We start from the raw sequence: 18,460 nt of genomic DNA on the forward strand, positions 1-18,460 counted from the left end.
GGAAAAAGAGTAGAAGATCAAGGTCCAGCTTGTACCTGGCTTTATTTGTGCTGAAGGTAAGCTCATCAGAAGGCCCACATTAGCCTTCTGACTTTGAACTCGTTTTATGTTTTCTGTGGCCAGGGTAAATATGTACAGGTGGAAAAAATCACCAGTCCCCGTGTCTGAAGTTCAAACTTGTATACGAGGGGGTGTAGCAATTTTGTAAATCACGGGGTTTTGTTGTAAGTTTTCTTGGTATTGGTGACGTGAAGTTCCAGGAGAAAAGATGATCTAACTGTACCATTGGGGGTATATAAAAAACCACCTTGTAAGCTAATAATATGAAGTAACCTGTGTTCAACTGAAGGAGCCAAGAGCATGCTGTGCATGAAATAATTCCGTCCAGCAAAAAGCAGATAGAACGTGTCAGAAGGCTAAAGCAGATGGATTGAAAATGAGAAGAGCAAGCTGGTCTTTGGGACTAGTGAGTGCAGTTGATGTCTGGAAAAAACAAAAGAAAAAAAGAAAAATGTTGGAACGAAATGTTTCTTCCTTAGATCACGATCCTTCCTTCTGCCCTCTTGAGTAAGGCCGTGCTGAAAGGGATGGAAGATTGTTAGATGGGAAAAAATGCTGGAGACATACCAAGGACTTGCCAATGTATTTGGGAAGGGGAGGATCTACAGTTTGTGAGCAATTTCAATAGACAGAGTTGATAAATCAGGAGATTGACTTCCCTTTGTAAGCTACATAAAAGACATTGTTGTCTAGAAAGGTGAATATATCACAGACCAGGTGCATGTCAGGAGTGGCGGTATGGACATAAATATTTTTTGAGTTATTGGTAGAAAAAAATCTTGAGATACATCTCTTTACCCATCTTCTCAGGGGAAGCCCGTGGGGAAACCACTGCATGGAGTTGCATCTTGGACAGATTAAACCCTGATAGTGCGTCAATGCGTATAGGAGTCATAGATTGCTGGCAGGTTTTTACATCAATAACTCTAGTAGATCATTAGGTAGGACAGAGTGGGCATGCACTTAAAAACTGCTGTGATTATGCTGTGTGCTTTTCTCAAAAAATTCAAGTAGCGAATTGTCAAACATGACCTGAAGAACTGTAATAGACATTGTAATGAAGTGTTTCAGTCAATAGGCAACATCAGAAAATGCAACAAAAAGGCCAGTTTAATAGCTAAGAGTTGGGTATCTGTATTTACCAAGCTAATAGAAGCTCAAACATATGAAACCAAAACTATAGCACAGACGGACGATGTTATTTCCAGTCCAGACATTTAAAGTTCTACCAAAAGAAGCCTCAAGAAATTCACAAGTAGAAACATTTCCATAAAATTTTTAAACTATCTTTAACACCAATCTATTTTCACTTGGCTTTCTACAACTTAGGTATTCTTAAAGTCAGTGAGTGTAAAAGCAAACACAAAGAAAGGAACTCACAGTTTACTTTGAAAATTAACTGAAATATCTTGTAAAATTACAAACAGGAAACTGGTGAAATTGAATAGCTCTCAGACAAGTCATGTTTTCTGAATGAGATGTTATAGTATTATTTCTATAACACAGAATTGAGTAACATACTGAAAATTGATGTATTTTGTTATTCTAGAACTTCAGGTGCATCCATCCGCTGTAAACTCCAAAGGATGATGAGACTCAAAACCAGCCTACATTTCATTGTTAATATCCCAGGTGATTTTGATGGGCAGGGTCTTAATTTTCTCGTTAAGTACTTCATCAAACCTTTCACTCTGCGCCACTGTCATCATATTTTTCCAGTCTCCAACAGTGCCTGAGGAAAGAAGCAACAAAGCGGGGTGAGAAGCAGAACATGCACCTGTCTGGAAGCCTGCCGGCCGACAGCAAGCGCTATCCTCAGGAGGCTCTTCCTGGCTTCCTCAGCATCTCTCAGTTGCCAGCCCCCTGAGAGAGACTCCGTGTGCTCTTTGGAGGACACACTTCCAAACCTAGGGGATGTGAATAAAACACAGCATATAGTCCTGTCTCCTCATAAGGTCACTAAGCTCCCTGGTTCTGTTTTTTAGTGATTCCTTTGAGATCAAATAAGAGATGGGGGAAAGGGTTAAAAGTAACACCTCTTTTTTTTTTTCTTCCTCTCTGAGTGCACCACTCTTTAACCTTTAAAGGTCTCCTCCTACACCGTGCATCAGGACACAAACCCAGGAGACCAGGGATGCTTTGTATTCACCTTGAGGGTAATTGGTAAAAGAGGCTACGCTCATACTGTGAAGATGACTCTTGCCTTGAAAAGTAAGAAAAAACATCTGTGAAGGAAGGCAGCACTATTTCCATCCTTGAACAGCCTCTCCAGGTAGACCGTCACTATTCAAATCAAATTCACTGTTGTGTCTAGATGGTAAGTCTCTTGGAGGCCCTGAAGCACCATCTTTATCTTTTTGTCTGGGAGAGGCTCTTCTCCCCAGTGAAAGCTACCTGTCCATTTAGCAAATTGCTCATAACCATGACAGCCCCCAGTAAGAAAGTGCTACCTTACCCCTTGTACAGCGCAACCCTCAGATCTTCTCTGATATTGGGCAGGCCTTCTGCAACTTCTGTTGCAATCAGTAAAACATAATGTTTTATCATCCTTAGAAAAATGTGGTAAAATCAGTGATGCCCTAGCAAGAAAACAGCTCTTACAGATTTAATCATGGCTAACCTGAGCTCTCCCTCTGATAATGGGCCATTCCAGCTAAGTTCATAAGCCCTAGGTACATCCTGCACCAAGAAGAGGAATTAGATAGCTGTTACAATGGACTGCTTCCATTTTACCTTTTCGTAGGAATCTACCCCTTTTTTTGTCTGCAACGTCATCTGGCAGGTTCTCGTAGTTTGCCCTGGGATCTTTCTTCATGTTCTCAAAAGTAGCCTGTCTCACAACGCTTTCTATTTCCTCTTCACTCAGCTTCTTGCCTAGGAAGTTGCAGATCTTCAGCACAGCACTTCTGAGATCCTGCAATAATATTACTTTGAAGCGTCTTGTTGATGCAAAGAACTAAATACAGGATCATAAAGGGCATAAATCTAGGTTCAAAACGGGCCATGGTTTTTATGAGAGCATAGTCTCACTTGCATGTCTTGAGCTCTCGAGAGCAGGGATGCTGTAGCCACCTATGGCAGCAAGCTGCCTTGGAGGAAGGAGAAATTGCACAAAGACACAGGCAGACACCAAACAGGGAACATTTGGTCAGCAATTTGAGAGCTCCTCAAGTGCCTTAGCAACTGCCTCTTAAGCATTTGTTTTCTTTAGTGGAACTGTTCTTATGAGCACGATGTTTGTGTTGAAGATACTCACAAAAGTCTTGTCCTGTACTATTTCAGAATGTTTTGTTTTGTCGTTCTTTTTTATTATTTTATTTTTTTATTTTTTTTGAGGTCGTGGTGAAGATTACTTTTGTCCTACTAGAAGGTGATCTATCCAATAATTCTTTAGTGGTTGATAAAATCTTGCACCAATGAGAAAAAATGACTTTATTCTCTCAAAAGTCTCAATTTGATTCTACTCCATGAGGGACTAAGCACTTTCCAATATAAACCATAAGTATAAAGACCAATCTGAAAATACATTTGGTATGGGAAGAGAAACCCTTGAATACAGTGATATAATTGACCTCACCTTTTTCATATCTTCATAGGTAAGGAAGAGTATATTGAAATCCTCTGCATGGCCATACCAGCCCGCAACGTGATCAAACCAAGAACTGGCAATCACTTATCAAGGGAAAATAATTGAGAGAGAGAGAGAGAAAAAAATGTTGTTAACAGCTAACAGTAAAACAGTAACATTATCAGTCACTTTTTTGGCACCTGCATTATTTTTGAGGATAGGAGCGTAGGCTTTCCTCTCTTCTGTTCCTCGTTTCCCGAGGCTCAATGGGCAGTTATGCCCATAAAGGCATATGGGTGACAATTCTTTATGCTCATGTGGCAAATCCCCTCTGGTTTCTGGCAACCTGCACTAACACCGGCAGAAGCAAAAACCTACTTCTCTATTTTCCCTGTACCGTCTTTTCCTATGGGTTCAGCTCCACTAACCAAGTGCAGAAGGTGTTAAGAGCTCCTCAGTCATAATGGCTACATTCTGAGTCGGCATCCAACGCAGATAAAACAAACAGTTTGCACATTGCTGGGGAGCAGCAATGCCTTGACTATACTACCTCCTTTGGACGAAATTTAATCAGAAAATGGTGCCAAGCTCAGGCAGCCTCTGCAGCTTTGGATCCAGGTTACAGCATAGCTGAGGGTTCTGGGTACTTGGTATTTATTGATAAAATTTATCTCCATTCTACCTGAGGTCATGGGCCAGGATTTGGACTCCTTAAGTAAGAAAGATATCCTACCTTTGCCAGCTAAAAACCTCTCCATGCAAGTGTTAAAATCTGGAGCTTCCTCTACTATGTTCATGTATTTGGAAAAGTGGTAGTAAGAAACCACCACATCCTTGGGGTTCCTGGTAACATAAATAATCTGAAAAAAAGAAAAAAAAAAGAACACTGGTCTCAGAGATATTACAGGACTCTGTAATGTCCATGTTCAGTAAATGAGCCTTAGTGTTGTAGACCGGCTATATCTGCCTCTAGGAGTTTTTTGTAATGGGAGACAGCCCCTGAGCTGTGACACAATTCACCGTAAGGACCCTGATTCAGAAACTCCCAGCACTGATGAACAAGAAGAGGTGGTTCTCATGCTCCCTTTCTATCTACTACTTGTCAGTGTCAGAGGCATTTTTTTTTTTTTTCCAGACTAATAATTTCACTGGAACTGGATGTTTTCCCAAGAGTAAGATCAGTCCAAGTCTTTGACCCTGGCAGGTCCTCCTGAGATACATTGCTGCACCACCCATCTCTCTAGCAGCGTTAAGGCTGAGAGATTTGGCAAGAGGAAACAGAACTGGTGGGCTCTAGAAGGTCACTGATCTCCCCACGTGTATTAAGCTGGTGATATCTACACCAAGGCATGGGGAAATAAAACACGAAAAAGGCAGAATTTGGACCAAATCACTGAGGCAAATTTTCCTGATTGTTTTTAAGTACATTGTAAAAATAACATCACTTACACGTCCTCTTTTGTTTCTCAGGTCTCTTGGAAGTAAGTAGTAAGGCAGGTGGGTGGCAAAAACACGAGGCAAAGTAAGACCTGTAAAATCCTTATTTCTCATATTGTATTCCAGCCATGGGATTCTGTCCATGAGCTCCATATCTTCTGTTCCATTTCGGTGGCCTTCATGAAGTATTAAGCTCAAAATGTTCTGAGTCCACACAGTTCCTGAGAAGAAGACCTTTTTGTTTGAACGTTGATTATTTATTTTCATTTTTAATTAAAGACAGTATATTGTCAAAAACACAGCCTCTGCACAGTTGTAGTTGTTTAACTTTGTGAATATAAATACAGCTTTGCATACTGAAGATAGCAAACATAAAATCCATGGCAGGTAACTAAACCTTCAGTTCTTTCACACAGCATACTCAGCTTCCACACAAATTGTGTCTGTCCTCACTCTCTTGTAGCAACATGAGCTGTTTCATCTCTGTGGTCCACACTCCTAAAAATATTTCTCATCCTGAAGGGATCTAGGAAAAGACTTTTGCTTCCCGAATTCCTGAAAAGTGTTGTAAGATGCCACAAAACAAACACCGTGCTTATAAAGCACAAATGGTTATTTCACAGCTGTGATGGCTGTCTTACTCTGCTTGGCATCATCAGCCCAGTCAATTTTTCTGTACAGAGGTGGAGCTTCAACAGAAGGATTAGAGGGCACCTTAGATAGCTGGTGAGGAAGAACAGATGGGGGAGGACAGGACAGAGGAAAAGCTGTGAATGGGAAGAAGACGATATTCTGTGCAATTCATGACTCAGAATCATCTTCCAGCTCTTTCCTGTCACTGGGTACCCCATCACTTTGCAACACAAAACCCTCACTCCCAAAGAAGCGCTCATCTCAGTGCCTTAACATCTTTATCCCTTAAATCCTGCCTTCCCATCCTGACCCTCTGCCTTCCTGGACAGCTTGCTCCAGCACCACCTGATGATGAGTTAGCATCACTAGCATCACTTGGGCTCTCTGTCCCCTACCACTGCCACTCGGGACCTCTCCACAGGCTTCTTGTACCTTCAGGAACTCAGCTTGTTTTGGGCATAGCTTGCTCTGAGCACCGAGTCAAAGACTGAGGTAGATCAACTCAGTTGGACAGCAGGAATCTTGTGTCTGGCTGTTCAGGCCATGGCTGTGCAGGATTCGTACTTAATGCTGCACTGCATATGCTCAGAGATGGTTCAGGTCTAAAAGCAAAGCCAACAACCTTAGGCACATCTGTGATTAGGCAGCTGAAGAAAGGCAGATTTATTTCGTCTTTGGAAACGGTTCCATTCTTACCTGATTTGGGATAAGTAGCTATAAATATGTCACTGTCTTTGATTTCAAAATTCTCCAGAGAAGCTACATGCTCGACTGAAGTATTTACACCGAAGTAAAACCCTTTGTACTTGAACATAAACTCTTTTGACGGTTCCATTGTTAATCTTTTGTCTCTTATTGGTGAATAAGCTGCAATGAGAAAATATAAAGTTATACCTTTCTGTCTTGTTGTCATCTCACAGGAAAACAAAAAAAAAGCAAATAAACAACAAAAAAAAACAAAACCAGAAAACTCCACCCTACAAAGCAAAACAAAACAAAACACCAAAGGTGCAATTCAAAAAACAACAAAAAAAATGGCGCCTGTAAATTCTAGTAAAATTAATTTTACTACACCAATACACTGAAATTTAACTTTCATATTTTCACAAGAATATCAGGATATGTTTCTAATGATAATAACTATTAAAAAAAAATATAGCATGATCCTTTATTCATATACAAGTGTATGTTATACACATGTAAAAACTAACATAACCAAAGGTAACCTGTGTAAAAAATCATTTGTCAAATTTTCTCTAGGATTTGAGCAACTACAAAGTTTCCTTTGGATTGTCATCACCTGTTAGACAGAGCTGGCTTAACCAAGCTCCCTTTCTAAATTTTGTGACTGAAACTGTGTTCTGCATGTTTTATTTTAATTTCTGTCTCCTTCTAGTTATTCTGTCTCCTTATCAGTGCTTCTCCCATAGTAAGCATAATTTCTACAAACAGGGATGGGTAGGCATAAATGTAAGTTTTCAAACATGCCTACTGGTTTTATGACATATTCTTGTATCTTAATACCATTGCTGCATATTTGCCAGAAAAAAAAATATGTTAATCATCATTGTTGTGATGGACAGGGAAGAACGAACTCTTTGGGAGAAACAGGTAGAGTAGCAGAGTGAAGAGGTTCTTCTAGCTGAGCAAGAGCAAAATGAACATCCAGGTTTGAAGTTTTGGTTTGTGTCCCTTTGAGCTGAACATCCACGGATTTCAGTGACTTGAACATCCAGGTCTCTCTCTCCCAAGTGAGAAGATATACTTCAGACAACGTACAAGCCTTAGGAGAAATGACGTGAGCAAGTCCATTTTCAGACTTAGATATCACAACCATTATTTTATTTGGGTTGGAAAATATTTTGAAAAAGAGACATTTCAATCTGGAGTTTTATTCAGGTTTCTGTCCCCTGCCTTCCCCCTTGCAAAGCGTAGGTGACCCGTCCTTTGTCCTCTCTGCCTGAAGTGTTTGCCCTTGCCTCATCACCTGGCTATCCCTGTAGCTCGGATTTGCCAAATCAGCAGTTTACGCAATTCCCACCAGCCAAGTGACCCGGGTTCATCACAGCAGACAGTCCTTGGAAATGAGGCCGCCAATCCCATCCCTTATTGCTCAGCTTCTCTTCTCTTTAGGCTCTCCTGCTCTGTGAGCTCAGCTCATGGCTGGGTGCCTTGACAAACACCCTCGGACTGCCCCCGGTGAGGCACATGCGTGCGCACGGACACCGCCCGTGGGGCCTGTGCTGCCACTGGGCCCTTGGTAGCTGCTCCACCAGGAGGCAGCTGCCAAAAAGAAGCAGCATGGGGCACGCGTGCTGCTCGCCCAGGTAACCTCCTGCCATGGCATGGCCACAGGAGGACACACAGACGTCCCCCAAGGTTGACTCCATGGCTCAGCCTGGGGCTGATGCTCCCCGCTCCCCTCCAGCTGCCCGCCACCATCACCGTCGTCTGTAGGACAACTGCACACTTAGCTGATCTCAGCCACATCGGTGGAACAGCCAAGCAGATGTTTAAATTTTATCTATTTTTATATACCTGGGTTCATTTATAGAGCCAGATTAAATAGCTGATGAGTCACTAACTGCACCAGAAACAAGGCTGAAGAGCAGTAGCAGCAGTAACCTCACTTAGGGACCGAGGAATTGGTACACAGTTGAATTCAAGTCATGACTTGAATCTGGGGAAGTCCTAAGAATGCAAGGATATGGGGAATGAGTGAATATTTTTATGGATACATAGAGGAAGAATGAAGAGTTTCTGAGAAACTAGAGGAAGACACATTCTTTTTTTTCTTTTTTTTCTTAAAAAAAAAAAAAAAAGATCTTTCTTACCCATATACAAATATGCAATAAAAAATATACAAGGAAAAATAGCCTCACCTCTTTGTCTGGAGAGCCTATTTGTGGTCTAATATATCTGATGGGAGAAGAAATAAGCATTCAAATGTGCTCTTACTGGCCAGATATGAATCTGAAAAATGCATCTAACAATCTGCCTCCAGCTGCAGACATAAAGGTGTCCCCTGATTCACCTCCTGCACCCACAGTGACCGTACACTTCTACTCTGCTCATTTAACTGCCTCGCAGCCATGACTCCAATCCCTTGCTGAATCGTACAGAAAACCGATGTAAAACTCATTGTCCTGCACCAGCTGTCAGACACCCAGCTCCTCACGGCTGAACTCCTGCCCGCACAGCCCCTGTTTCTATGCATCTCCTTCCCGCAGAGCTTCTCAAAGTGTTCGACAAAAGAGCTCCGTGCACAACTATTCTCATTTTAGTGGCAGGGCAGTATAGCATCGTTTAACTCACAGATCTGCAGTTGCAATAATTTCAGGCACACTTACCTTCTCTGCTCTCTTTTTGGTGCACACGGAGATGTATGTTATTCCTTCCCCGTTCAGTGAACGCGAATACTTCGAGAGAGGTTTGAGCGGTCACATTTCCTATCTAACCAAGGCATGCACTCACAAACACCTTGCTGTTTGGCTTCCGTTCAGCATTTGCTTATCTCTAACACCGAGATTAGAGAACTGACATAACCCATGAAAAGGTTAAAGCAGTCCAGAGAGATTGGTGAAATTATTCAAATGCTCGTTTTAAGTTTTGTTCCTCTTTTTATTGACAGCATTATGAAAGACGAATAGAGAGGAGCAGAAGGGAATACAAACTTTTCCTTTTCTTTTTTTTTTTTTTTTTAAACTCCGCTCCCTCTGAACTTTTGTCCACAGTGGTTTTACCTCAAACTTTGAGTGCCAGTAGTTCTGCAGAACGGCCTGAATCCACTGCCCCCCACCTCAGTGGGGTCGAACTGGTCAAACCTGGTCTCAGACAAGGAATTGGCTATTTAAGTTCAACATATGTGTGTCAGGAGGACTAAATTCTTTTTCATCACAGGGGAAAGCCTCAAGCCAAAAGATTAGGCCTGCACTGCTTTGCTTTCTGCTCCAATCAGGCATTCCTCTAATATTTTGTAACTGCAAATTCTTCTCTAAGTGTTTAATAATAGTGAAAGACAACTACTATTGATCCCAAAACTAGGCAGGAAGTTGCTCCACAGGCATTCTGAAGAACCCCAAGAGCACCAGCTATGGACCCACATCAGCTTCGTGATGTAGCTGGAGAGCCAAGAAGTGTGAGGTAGGGCAAGAAGCAGTATTCTCCAGTGAAAACAAATAGCCTGCAAAGCTACTTGGCCTTTGGACAGATGGCGAGAGGGGAAATCATACAAATCCCTAAGATATTTTAAAGTGTCAGCATCCTGAAGTTAGGACTTGTCCCTTGTCAGTAGCTCTGAATCACAGTCTATCTGCACGTCATTGAACATAATCTCCACATGCATTATCTCTTTCGGAACAAATAGCCCATTACAATATTAATGATCAACTTTGGGATCCAGATACCTGACATACACTTACCTTATAGGTACAGTTGCACAAAGTCCAGTTTGAGATTGTATAGGAAGGTAAATTTATGGTTTATTGTATGGTTTAAACAAAACCACATTTTCAGTGCCATTAACATCGGCCTCCTATGTCCTTCTCTGGTTGCTTCCTCTGGTGCTTTCACACAATACATTTCTGTTCATTCTAATACTAGCTTTCCTTTCACAAGGCTCTACAGCACTAATAAACTGGTAGACCTAAAATAAGCACCCAAGTTCCCTAGACACACAGTACATAAAGAATCATCTCCTGCCTGTAAAATTACTGAGTAAAGTGAATGCTTAAGTTAGGCACATAAAATCACCCCAAAAAACTTTCATATGCTAGTGCAAAATACATTCAACACATCATAGCAAAAAGGGCAAATTAGGCAGCTTCAACCCTCATTTTAGGTATCTGCATGGGAACAGATTATCACCCCACCAACTGAGAAAAAATGAAAAACAAATGTTTGTACTATATTGTTTTGTTTTAGACATTCTTAAGGTACTATGATACCCCATCAACATTCTAGCATTGCCTTTTACTGCACAAAATCCATGCCAAAGATGCATTATACCTGAGTTACTAGAGAAGTTTCTCAAACATTAGTATTACCTAAGGGCAACAGGCAGGGTGGCAGGCTAAATGTAACCATTTCTCACGAGTATGGTGCGTGCTCACTCCTACGGGACTTCTGTCACTGGCATGCTCTGTCTCCCTCTTTCTTTCACTCCTGTAATACACAACTGAATGTGTCTTACCTGTGTCTCTTGTATCCAAGTTCCTATGTTCAGCAAAGAGAAGGAGGATTTTAGGTTGCGTACAGATTGGATTTTCTTATATATATATTCTTATATATATATATTTCTTATATATATATATTATATATATATATGTATATATATAGAGAGAGAGCTATATATAATAATAGCTCTCTCCTTATATACTATATATATGTAATATATAATAGCTCTATTTTACAAAGTTCTTATTTTGTATTGCATGAATATCATTACCACTAGATAACCACACTGGCTGCTCATTCTTCAAGAAAACATACAAAATTTGCTTCAGGTAAATACATATAAAAGTGCAGTTTCCATGCTTAACGTTATGAAGTGTATTGTAAAGATAATTTGACTAACTGGAATTAGGAGCAAAACCAAATCAAAGTATTTTATCTCATTTAATATTTGGAATAACCTAATAATATTATATTATAACATATTATTATATGTTTCAAATATATATATAATACGATATATATACTTCTATATATAGCAACATATATAATATATATTGCAATCTTATATTAATTATATCAATATGCTCCACAGCCAACCTTACCATTCTCATTGAAGGCATGCATCTTGTTATCTGTCAAAAACGGATTTAATTTACAAATGCATTGTCAAAATTACTGCCAATATGATGTATTTTGCTCTACTTATGCTTTACACAAGCTGTACGTATGCATATTACGTATTCCATTGCATAACCAGGTCCTTGTAACTGGCCCAAAAAGTACTCACAGTGCTTTCTGATGATGTCAAAGAATTTGTAACTGCAAGTTTTTATGGCTATGTACCTCCTGTATTCTTCTACCCTTTCTCTAAGGATTAAATATCAATTAAAGATTACAAGTTGATAGTAGTTCTCCAAGGTATGCGAGAAGAGCAGAAAAAGTATAGAAAGACCGCACGAAAATAATTTATTCTTTGCTCGTTTATTTTCTGTTTATTCATGAATTAAATGTCTAAAAAGTAAGATTTATCTTTTATTCAATCTTCCCATAAAATCTGGACTGAGTAAGCAGAACCAGAGTAAACAGTAGGCAGAATAGATCTGTACTGTTCTCTGTGGAACAAAGTCTATGTGGGTTTTCAGTCTTTAATTAACTTTGTTAAATGATCAACTCCCAAAATTATGAGTATATAAATTTGGCATTCATTTGCTTTGTTTTGTCAGTAGTGGTTAATTCCTTTTTTTTTTTTTTTCTCATATTTTCTGTGAAAGACAAGGCCATAACAAGGAGTTGTCAAAATTTGAACACCGAATCTGAGAACATCATGTCCATGAAAGCAACCATCAACTGGAAAATGTCTTTTTAAAAAAATTTAATGACTTTTCCAGTAATTTAAAATACTGAAGTCCACTAGGGTAAGAGGAAACTGAGAAGAATGTTAAAAACTATAAGCATTACATGTTCTTAAATATGTCTGGCCTAAGAAATGTGACAAAACCAATTATGCTACAAAGCCAATGATACGACGAAAAGATAATTTTTGAATGATGCCTAAAACCCTCTTTTTGAACAAAATCTGACCACTTACTTTGGCTAGAACTATGCATAGAAGTCTCCTTTCCATAAAATACTGTGGGGTTACCTCCTTGCATTTCCTGCCTTACAATAAAACGTACCTGTGGTGACAGTTATCCATGTATTTAATTCACATAGTGTGTGTGTGTGTGCACATGTGCATGTTTCAGCAGAAGAAAAGAACCCTTGAAAAGGTCAGGAATGGAGAACATGATTTTCTTTTCTCTCAGCTGTAATAAAGATCCCAAATCCTTTCAACTGTTTTGCATGCCCAGAAGCTGAAAAGCATTACACCATCTACATCACAAGACACTCTTCAGTCAAAATCAAGTCAAAATAGACAAGATACTCTTCAATCCTTGGTGTCAGAGAGAGTACACTGTGAAGGTACGAGGAGGAAACACTTTGAGTTTTCTCAACACAGTGAGTTTTCTCTCACTACTGTAGCTAGAGGGAAATGGAACTTGGAAGGTTCAGTATTTCTGAAAATGGCAGGAAAAAAAAATCCCTGCCCTTTTTCTCTGTTAACAGGAGAGAAGAGTTTACGTATTTTTAGAGTTTACGTATTTTTATAGAAAATTCCAGTCTAGATTGCTCGTAAGAGCTGATAAGAAGTGCTGCCTATTTAAGGATAATGTCTATAAGTGATATTTTGTTAACCACTGCACTCACTGTAGGTCAAAAGTAGTACTTAGGATTTTTCCATAATAATTTCTACCTCTGTGCAGCTCTCTGAAGGGAGAGTTCCGTGACACAAAATAAAATAAAATAATAATAATAATTAAAAAAAAAAAAGTAAGAATGTGTTTGTATATGCTTGGTTTTAAGATTACTTTATCAGAATGTTTCACAGCAAGCAAATGTGTCTGGGATGCTGTAATTTAAAGAAGGAAGAGAATGCTTATCTTCACTCCTAGCTGTGCTAGTTGATGATGTTTGCAGATTTATTTTCTACTCTTTTTTTTTTCTTTTTTTTAGCAACGTTTTCATGGCACTCCTGTTACAATTGAGAATTTCCTAAACTGGAAAGCGAAGTTTGATGCAGAACTCCTAGAAATAAAAAGGAAAAAAATGAAAGAAGAGGAACAAGCAGGCAAAAATAAATTAAGCGGTATGATATAAAACTGGTTCTGAAGCTTTTGCAATATTATCAGACTATCATGACAAGCCTTAAAAGTAATCTTTACACTGAAAGATGGTAGTAGTAACTAAACTTGTAATACAGTATTCATTTATTGTTCTTCATGTTTCGTGAAGTCTTCTTGAGTGTTGCGTTGGGTTAAATACATCTGATTGGTTCAAGATTTCTGCTGAAGTCATTAAGGTTCCCAAACCACGTTTAAGCTTCTCTGTTTTTATGCCAGATGGTATACCACTTTGAGCATCGTTCTGGCAGAAATAGTTGGGTACTGTTAAACAACAGACAGAATTTACATCAGACAGTTTACTGATTTGGCCTTTTCTTCCCCTACCTCCCAAGTAGAAAGGCTTTACTTTGCATTATGTGATGTTCCCTTCACAGATGTAGGAGCTGGTGACTGGTGTACAGATCCAAGTTGTTTTTCCTTTATGCCCTATCCATCTGAAAAGGTGGAGAAGGCATCTTATCTCCAGTTCCCACAGAGGTTTTCTTGTGGAATGCAAGATGAGGACTGATGCAGTAAGGACTGGGCATTGGCTTTTATTTTACAATTCTGCTTGGTTATATATATATATTTATTTATGTATTTATTTATTTATTTTTAACCTCTAGGGAAACAGCTGTTTGAAATGGATCACAACCTTGACACATCTGACATCCAGTTCTTGGAGGAAGGTAAATTTCTCTTTGTTTCCACCACTGAAAGACAGTGGCTCAATTTTTTTTTTTCTAGTAGCCAGCCTTCTTGACCCCATTTCAGTCACACATCTCAAAGTTCTGCTTTCTTTTCCATGAACTTCTACACCAATGATAAACATCTTGTATATCAAATTAAATATCACTTTCCTCTGTGCAATGCATTTCTTCTTTGTTGTTTTGTGTAGGTTTGTCTATTATCTTACTGAAAATAATGCTCTGGTGCCAGCTGAACATTTTGCAAGCCTGGGCCCAAAGCTGTTAAACTTGCAAGTCTGTTGAAGATGAATCAAATCCACTCACAGTTGCATACCATCTATTTCATTTGCTGTACCTCCTTTTAGTGTTCTAGTTTAAAAGACTGATGTTCAGTTAGGGCAATCCTTTAATGTAACTGCATTATCTCTTGGTATTGACAAAAACACACAGGCAGAAGAGTCTAGTTTTATGTGAACGTAACAATTAAAAAAAAAAAAAGTTGTTCATGAATGTCAGTGAATATAAACTTGAAATGACAGTCATAGAGGATTTGTTTCTTCTTGGTTGAGGGCATAAATTAACATTGTCTTCCTCGCAAAATGCTTAAAATGAAGTTGGGTTATTGACACAACATTTGGCAGTCTCAAGGGAGGAACAGAGTTCACCTCTGTATTTGGGCTCTGTGCCTAAATGACTTGGATTAATGAGTTAACTTTTAATCATTTCAGAAGAAAATATGAAAGCGTGTAAAGCTTCACCTATCTTCCATAATTTAAACCTAAAAAAAAAAAAAAGTTATATGTTAGTGACTGTCTAAACTAGTTGTCTGCCTTTCAAATTTGCTTGCTGAGAAAATACTTTCTAAAGAATAATTCTATATGTTCTGATGTTCCTTATTATGTGTGTTTTTTTACATATATGGGAATTTCTGGGAAAATTGTCTTAAGAATACATGGGAATATTCATTTTATTTTTGTATGTATAATTAGTAATAATATTTAGTAATAGTAATAATTAGTAATAGGGAGAATTATATGGAAAATGGTTTCATAAGAATTAAACAATACAAACTGAACTTAGTTTACTCAAGAAGGTTAAAAATAACATTAGAATTCAAGGAAGACTGAAGAGACAGAACTTAAGACTGAGTATGTAAAGAGAGGAGGAGGCTTAAAATACAAAAAAAAAAAGCACAGCAAATGCTCAGTGGTGCTCTTTTCAAAGACTGAATGTACAAAGAATGAATATAAAAACATTGTGTATTTTGTTGTGCAGGTACTGTTTTCTTCTTGCATAAAATAAATTATTTTCCTGTTCTTTGCAGCTGGAAACAGTGTGGAGGTTGATGAATCTTTATTCCAAGAAATGGATGATTTAGAGTTGGAGGATGAAGAGGATGACCCCGACTACAACCCTGTTAATTTAGATAGCGATTAGACTTTTTTTTGAACTGGCTCTGTCATCAGCATGGACTTAGGTAAGGAGAGATAGGCAGGCAGAAAAGCCACAGCATCTGTGGTTGTAGTAGTGTGTATTGTTTTTCTTTTTTCAAAGAAAAAGTATTTTAAATCCAGGAGAACCATCTTCTGATGACTTTCATTATAAATAAATTGACTTCAATATTTCAAATGAAAAATTTGAGGCATATTGTTCTGTCTGAAAATACTCTATTTTCTCTTTTTTTTTTTTCCTTTCCAATTCTGTAAGTGTCCTGTGAAGAGACGTGACAAGAAGCAAGACAGAAAGATGTCATAGCAGTCACTAAACACATCTACATGCAAAGGCTGAGCAGCTGTTCTGCTATCTTCCAACTAGGCTATGCATGGGCAAGTTTAGTGAATAAAAGGGATCACATACTATGCAGTTTTCTTTTTCTTTGAAATTTTATTACGCTGCAAGTAGTGTTCAGTTCTGATGCCCCAACTTACTAGCTGAACAGCTGCAGATTGGCAGCACTAGTCACCTTCTAATAAGGCATAGCCATTTCCATTTTACTACAGTAAAATCTTTTGCCATAGTTCAGGATAATAGTTTCAAAAAGACTAGTTCAGCTTTGTAGGGGAAGAAAAATAAATCTGAGCGATACAGTCCTCTTAAAAAAAAGAAGTTTGATTTGTTTAGAAAAGGCTTTACAAAGCCCTTTTTTTCTTCCTGTGCATCAACAAACTTCCATGGCAAAAAAAAAAAAAAAAAAGTTTGCTTTTGGCAAAAGTCTATGTAAAAACACTATCAGCAGAATACAGTAACAGTATTTATAGAGTGCATGTAAGTTTGAACGTAATGAGAGTTGGTTTTGAAGCATCTTGTTGGCAGTAAAGTTGGCAGCCAGTAAAAGTCTTAAGGTACAGTAAAGCTGCGTATCGACTAGTGGATGTTACACTGTTAACCATTCTGAGTTGCTTATGGAGCTACTAGCTTGATGGTAGACTCCTTCCCCCTTTGCACCTCCAGAAAAAAAAAAAATACTGCAAGAAATGTGGTGTTCAAACAGGCCGCGGTTGAGACTGCGTCAGCTAGAAGGATGGTATGGAAGAAGGTTTCAAGAAACAGCTCTCCAAATAGAGACCTCCCGGCACCTTGATGATTAGAAACTGCTGGATTTTAAAACGCTTCTGGTAGATTGCCTTAACTGCTCCAGCTTCAACCTTTGCAAAGAGGATTGCACTAAAGTGTCCGTGCTTAGAGGAATAAAGAATTTTTGAACTTTAATGTTTAGAAATTCCATATGCAAGATGAGAGATTTCATTCCAGAAATAATTTAATGATAGATAAGATTACCAGCTCATGCCACTTGAGAACATCTGTTTAGGATGACCTTATATAACATGTTTCAGTAGTCATGTCTTTTTGTACTCAAGATGAATAAGTATGCGTTTCTAATAGATAGAAATAAATGTTCAAGTACCCTATAAATGCTTTTATAAATTAACCATGTGCCTTTGTTCCTACCATCCTCTATTTGATCTTTTTAATTTTGGCACCTAAGAACTCTAGACAAGCGTCTAGGTTTCAATGATGATGTATGTTTCAAAGCAATAAGCGGGATCTGTGTTCCAGCAGACATTACCAAATATGCTTAAAAACTTGTACGCTAATGTGATATGAAATCTGACTATTCCAAAGATGCGGTTGGATTGAAAGCTTCATAGTGACTGTGTCCAGCTTCCTGTGCAATTGCTAGTATACTTTAAAATGCTGTTCAACGCTGAATTTAATTTTCTTCTGCTATTTCTCAATTCAGCTGCATTTAAAAAAAGAAAAAAAAAAAGAAAAAGTTTGCTTTCCATTGTCAGTTTATATGTTTAAAACTAGGATATTTTTCATAAAAACAATGATTTAGTTCTCCTTAAATCTGGAGCGAACCCAAGAATACTGTGTAATCTGTGCAAAATATGGTAATCTGAAAAAGTTTTCTAAGTAAGTCACTGATGATGCAAGAATCATCTAAATGAGAAAAACGAATTTCTTGCTAATGGTATTTCTAGATTAATGGGGTTTTCTATTCTGTTTTCACACTAACGTATTTATTGTTTTTTATGCAGAGGATGTGTAGTTTAAAGTTACAACTGTCAAGTTAAAATGTAGAAATGTATTTTTCATTGTTACTTGCATCTTTTGTTTCAAAGCAGAGGAGCTAAGGATTGAAATAACAAAACATTGCTTAAGTCCATTTCTCCAAGTCTTTGACGGAAGTTTCAGTAACGTAGACTGAACTTCTGATTTGTTTAGCTTTATTATCAATTAACATCTGTGAAATAAAAGGGAATTTGTCTGAGATTGGGCTCGGCTACATTTGTGTGATTTAGTTTGCTGACACGGGCTGAAAGTTGGGTTTTTTTTAGTAGAAGAAGTTCAGGTGAGTTACTCAAAATTTGCTTACCTGCTTTGAGTTAAACTGAAGTCTAATTCGTATTAGTCTAATAAAATCCCATCAATTAACTCTGATGGAATTTTAGTAATTCAAACTCGTGATGCTGACAACCATCTTGCTTTTAAATCTGCAAGTCCAAAGCTTATGCTGTAATCCATGTAGAGAGACTATTATGGGTTGCAATGCTGCACTATGACCAGAGCTAATTTAGGTTTGATTGTGCTGAACTTTTTGAATAGTTAGTGCCAGAGCCCTAGTAGAATTCAAAGGCAGGTGCCCACTAGATCAAGATGCTGCAGGGATACCATCTCAGGCCACATCTGGC

At 38.4% G+C, this 18,460-nt stretch overlaps 2 protein-coding genes across 3 annotated transcripts; one reads left to right on the top strand and one right to left on the bottom strand.

Annotated features, from left to right (window-relative positions):
- Positions 1–1,152: 1,152 nt before the first annotated feature.
- LOC310896704 (amine sulfotransferase-like) lies at positions 1,153–9,254 on the bottom strand. Of its 2 annotated transcripts, none has more exons than XM_083829323.1 (7): positions 9,049–9,254; positions 6,395–6,565; positions 5,078–5,286; positions 4,362–4,488; positions 3,638–3,732; positions 2,794–2,974; positions 1,153–1,792 (listed from the first exon to the last, which is right to left on the bottom strand). In XM_083829323.1, the coding sequence occupies exons 2-7, from the start codon at positions 6,531–6,533 to the stop codon at positions 1,668–1,670; spliced, it is 876 nt and encodes a 291-aa protein (XP_083685449.1). In that variant the 5' UTR covers positions 6,534–6,565; positions 9,049–9,254; the 3' UTR covers positions 1,153–1,667. The 2 variants fall into 2 exon arrangements, with proteins under 2 accessions (XP_083685449.1, XP_083685448.1); XM_083829322.1 differs by lacking the exon at positions 9,049–9,254 and adding an exon at positions 8,237–8,384.
- A 537-nt stretch (positions 9,255–9,791) lies between these two features.
- On the top strand, positions 9,792–18,041 carry LOC310897485 (RWD domain-containing protein 1-like; the record flags this gene model as incomplete). Its single annotated transcript, XM_083831135.1, has 4 exons — positions 9,792–9,836; positions 13,427–13,559; positions 14,202–14,264; positions 15,589–18,041. 4 exons carry the CDS (start codon positions 9,792–9,794, stop codon positions 15,699–15,701), a joined length of 354 nt encoding a protein of 117 aa, XP_083687261.1. The 3' UTR covers positions 15,702–18,041.
- Between the last annotated feature and the right edge of the window lie 419 nt (positions 18,042–18,460).

Source organism: Anser anser (genome assembly GCF_964211835.1).
Source record: "Anser anser genome assembly, chromosome: 3".
Classification (NCBI taxonomy): Eukaryota; Metazoa; Chordata; class Aves; order Anseriformes; family Anatidae; genus Anser; species Anser anser.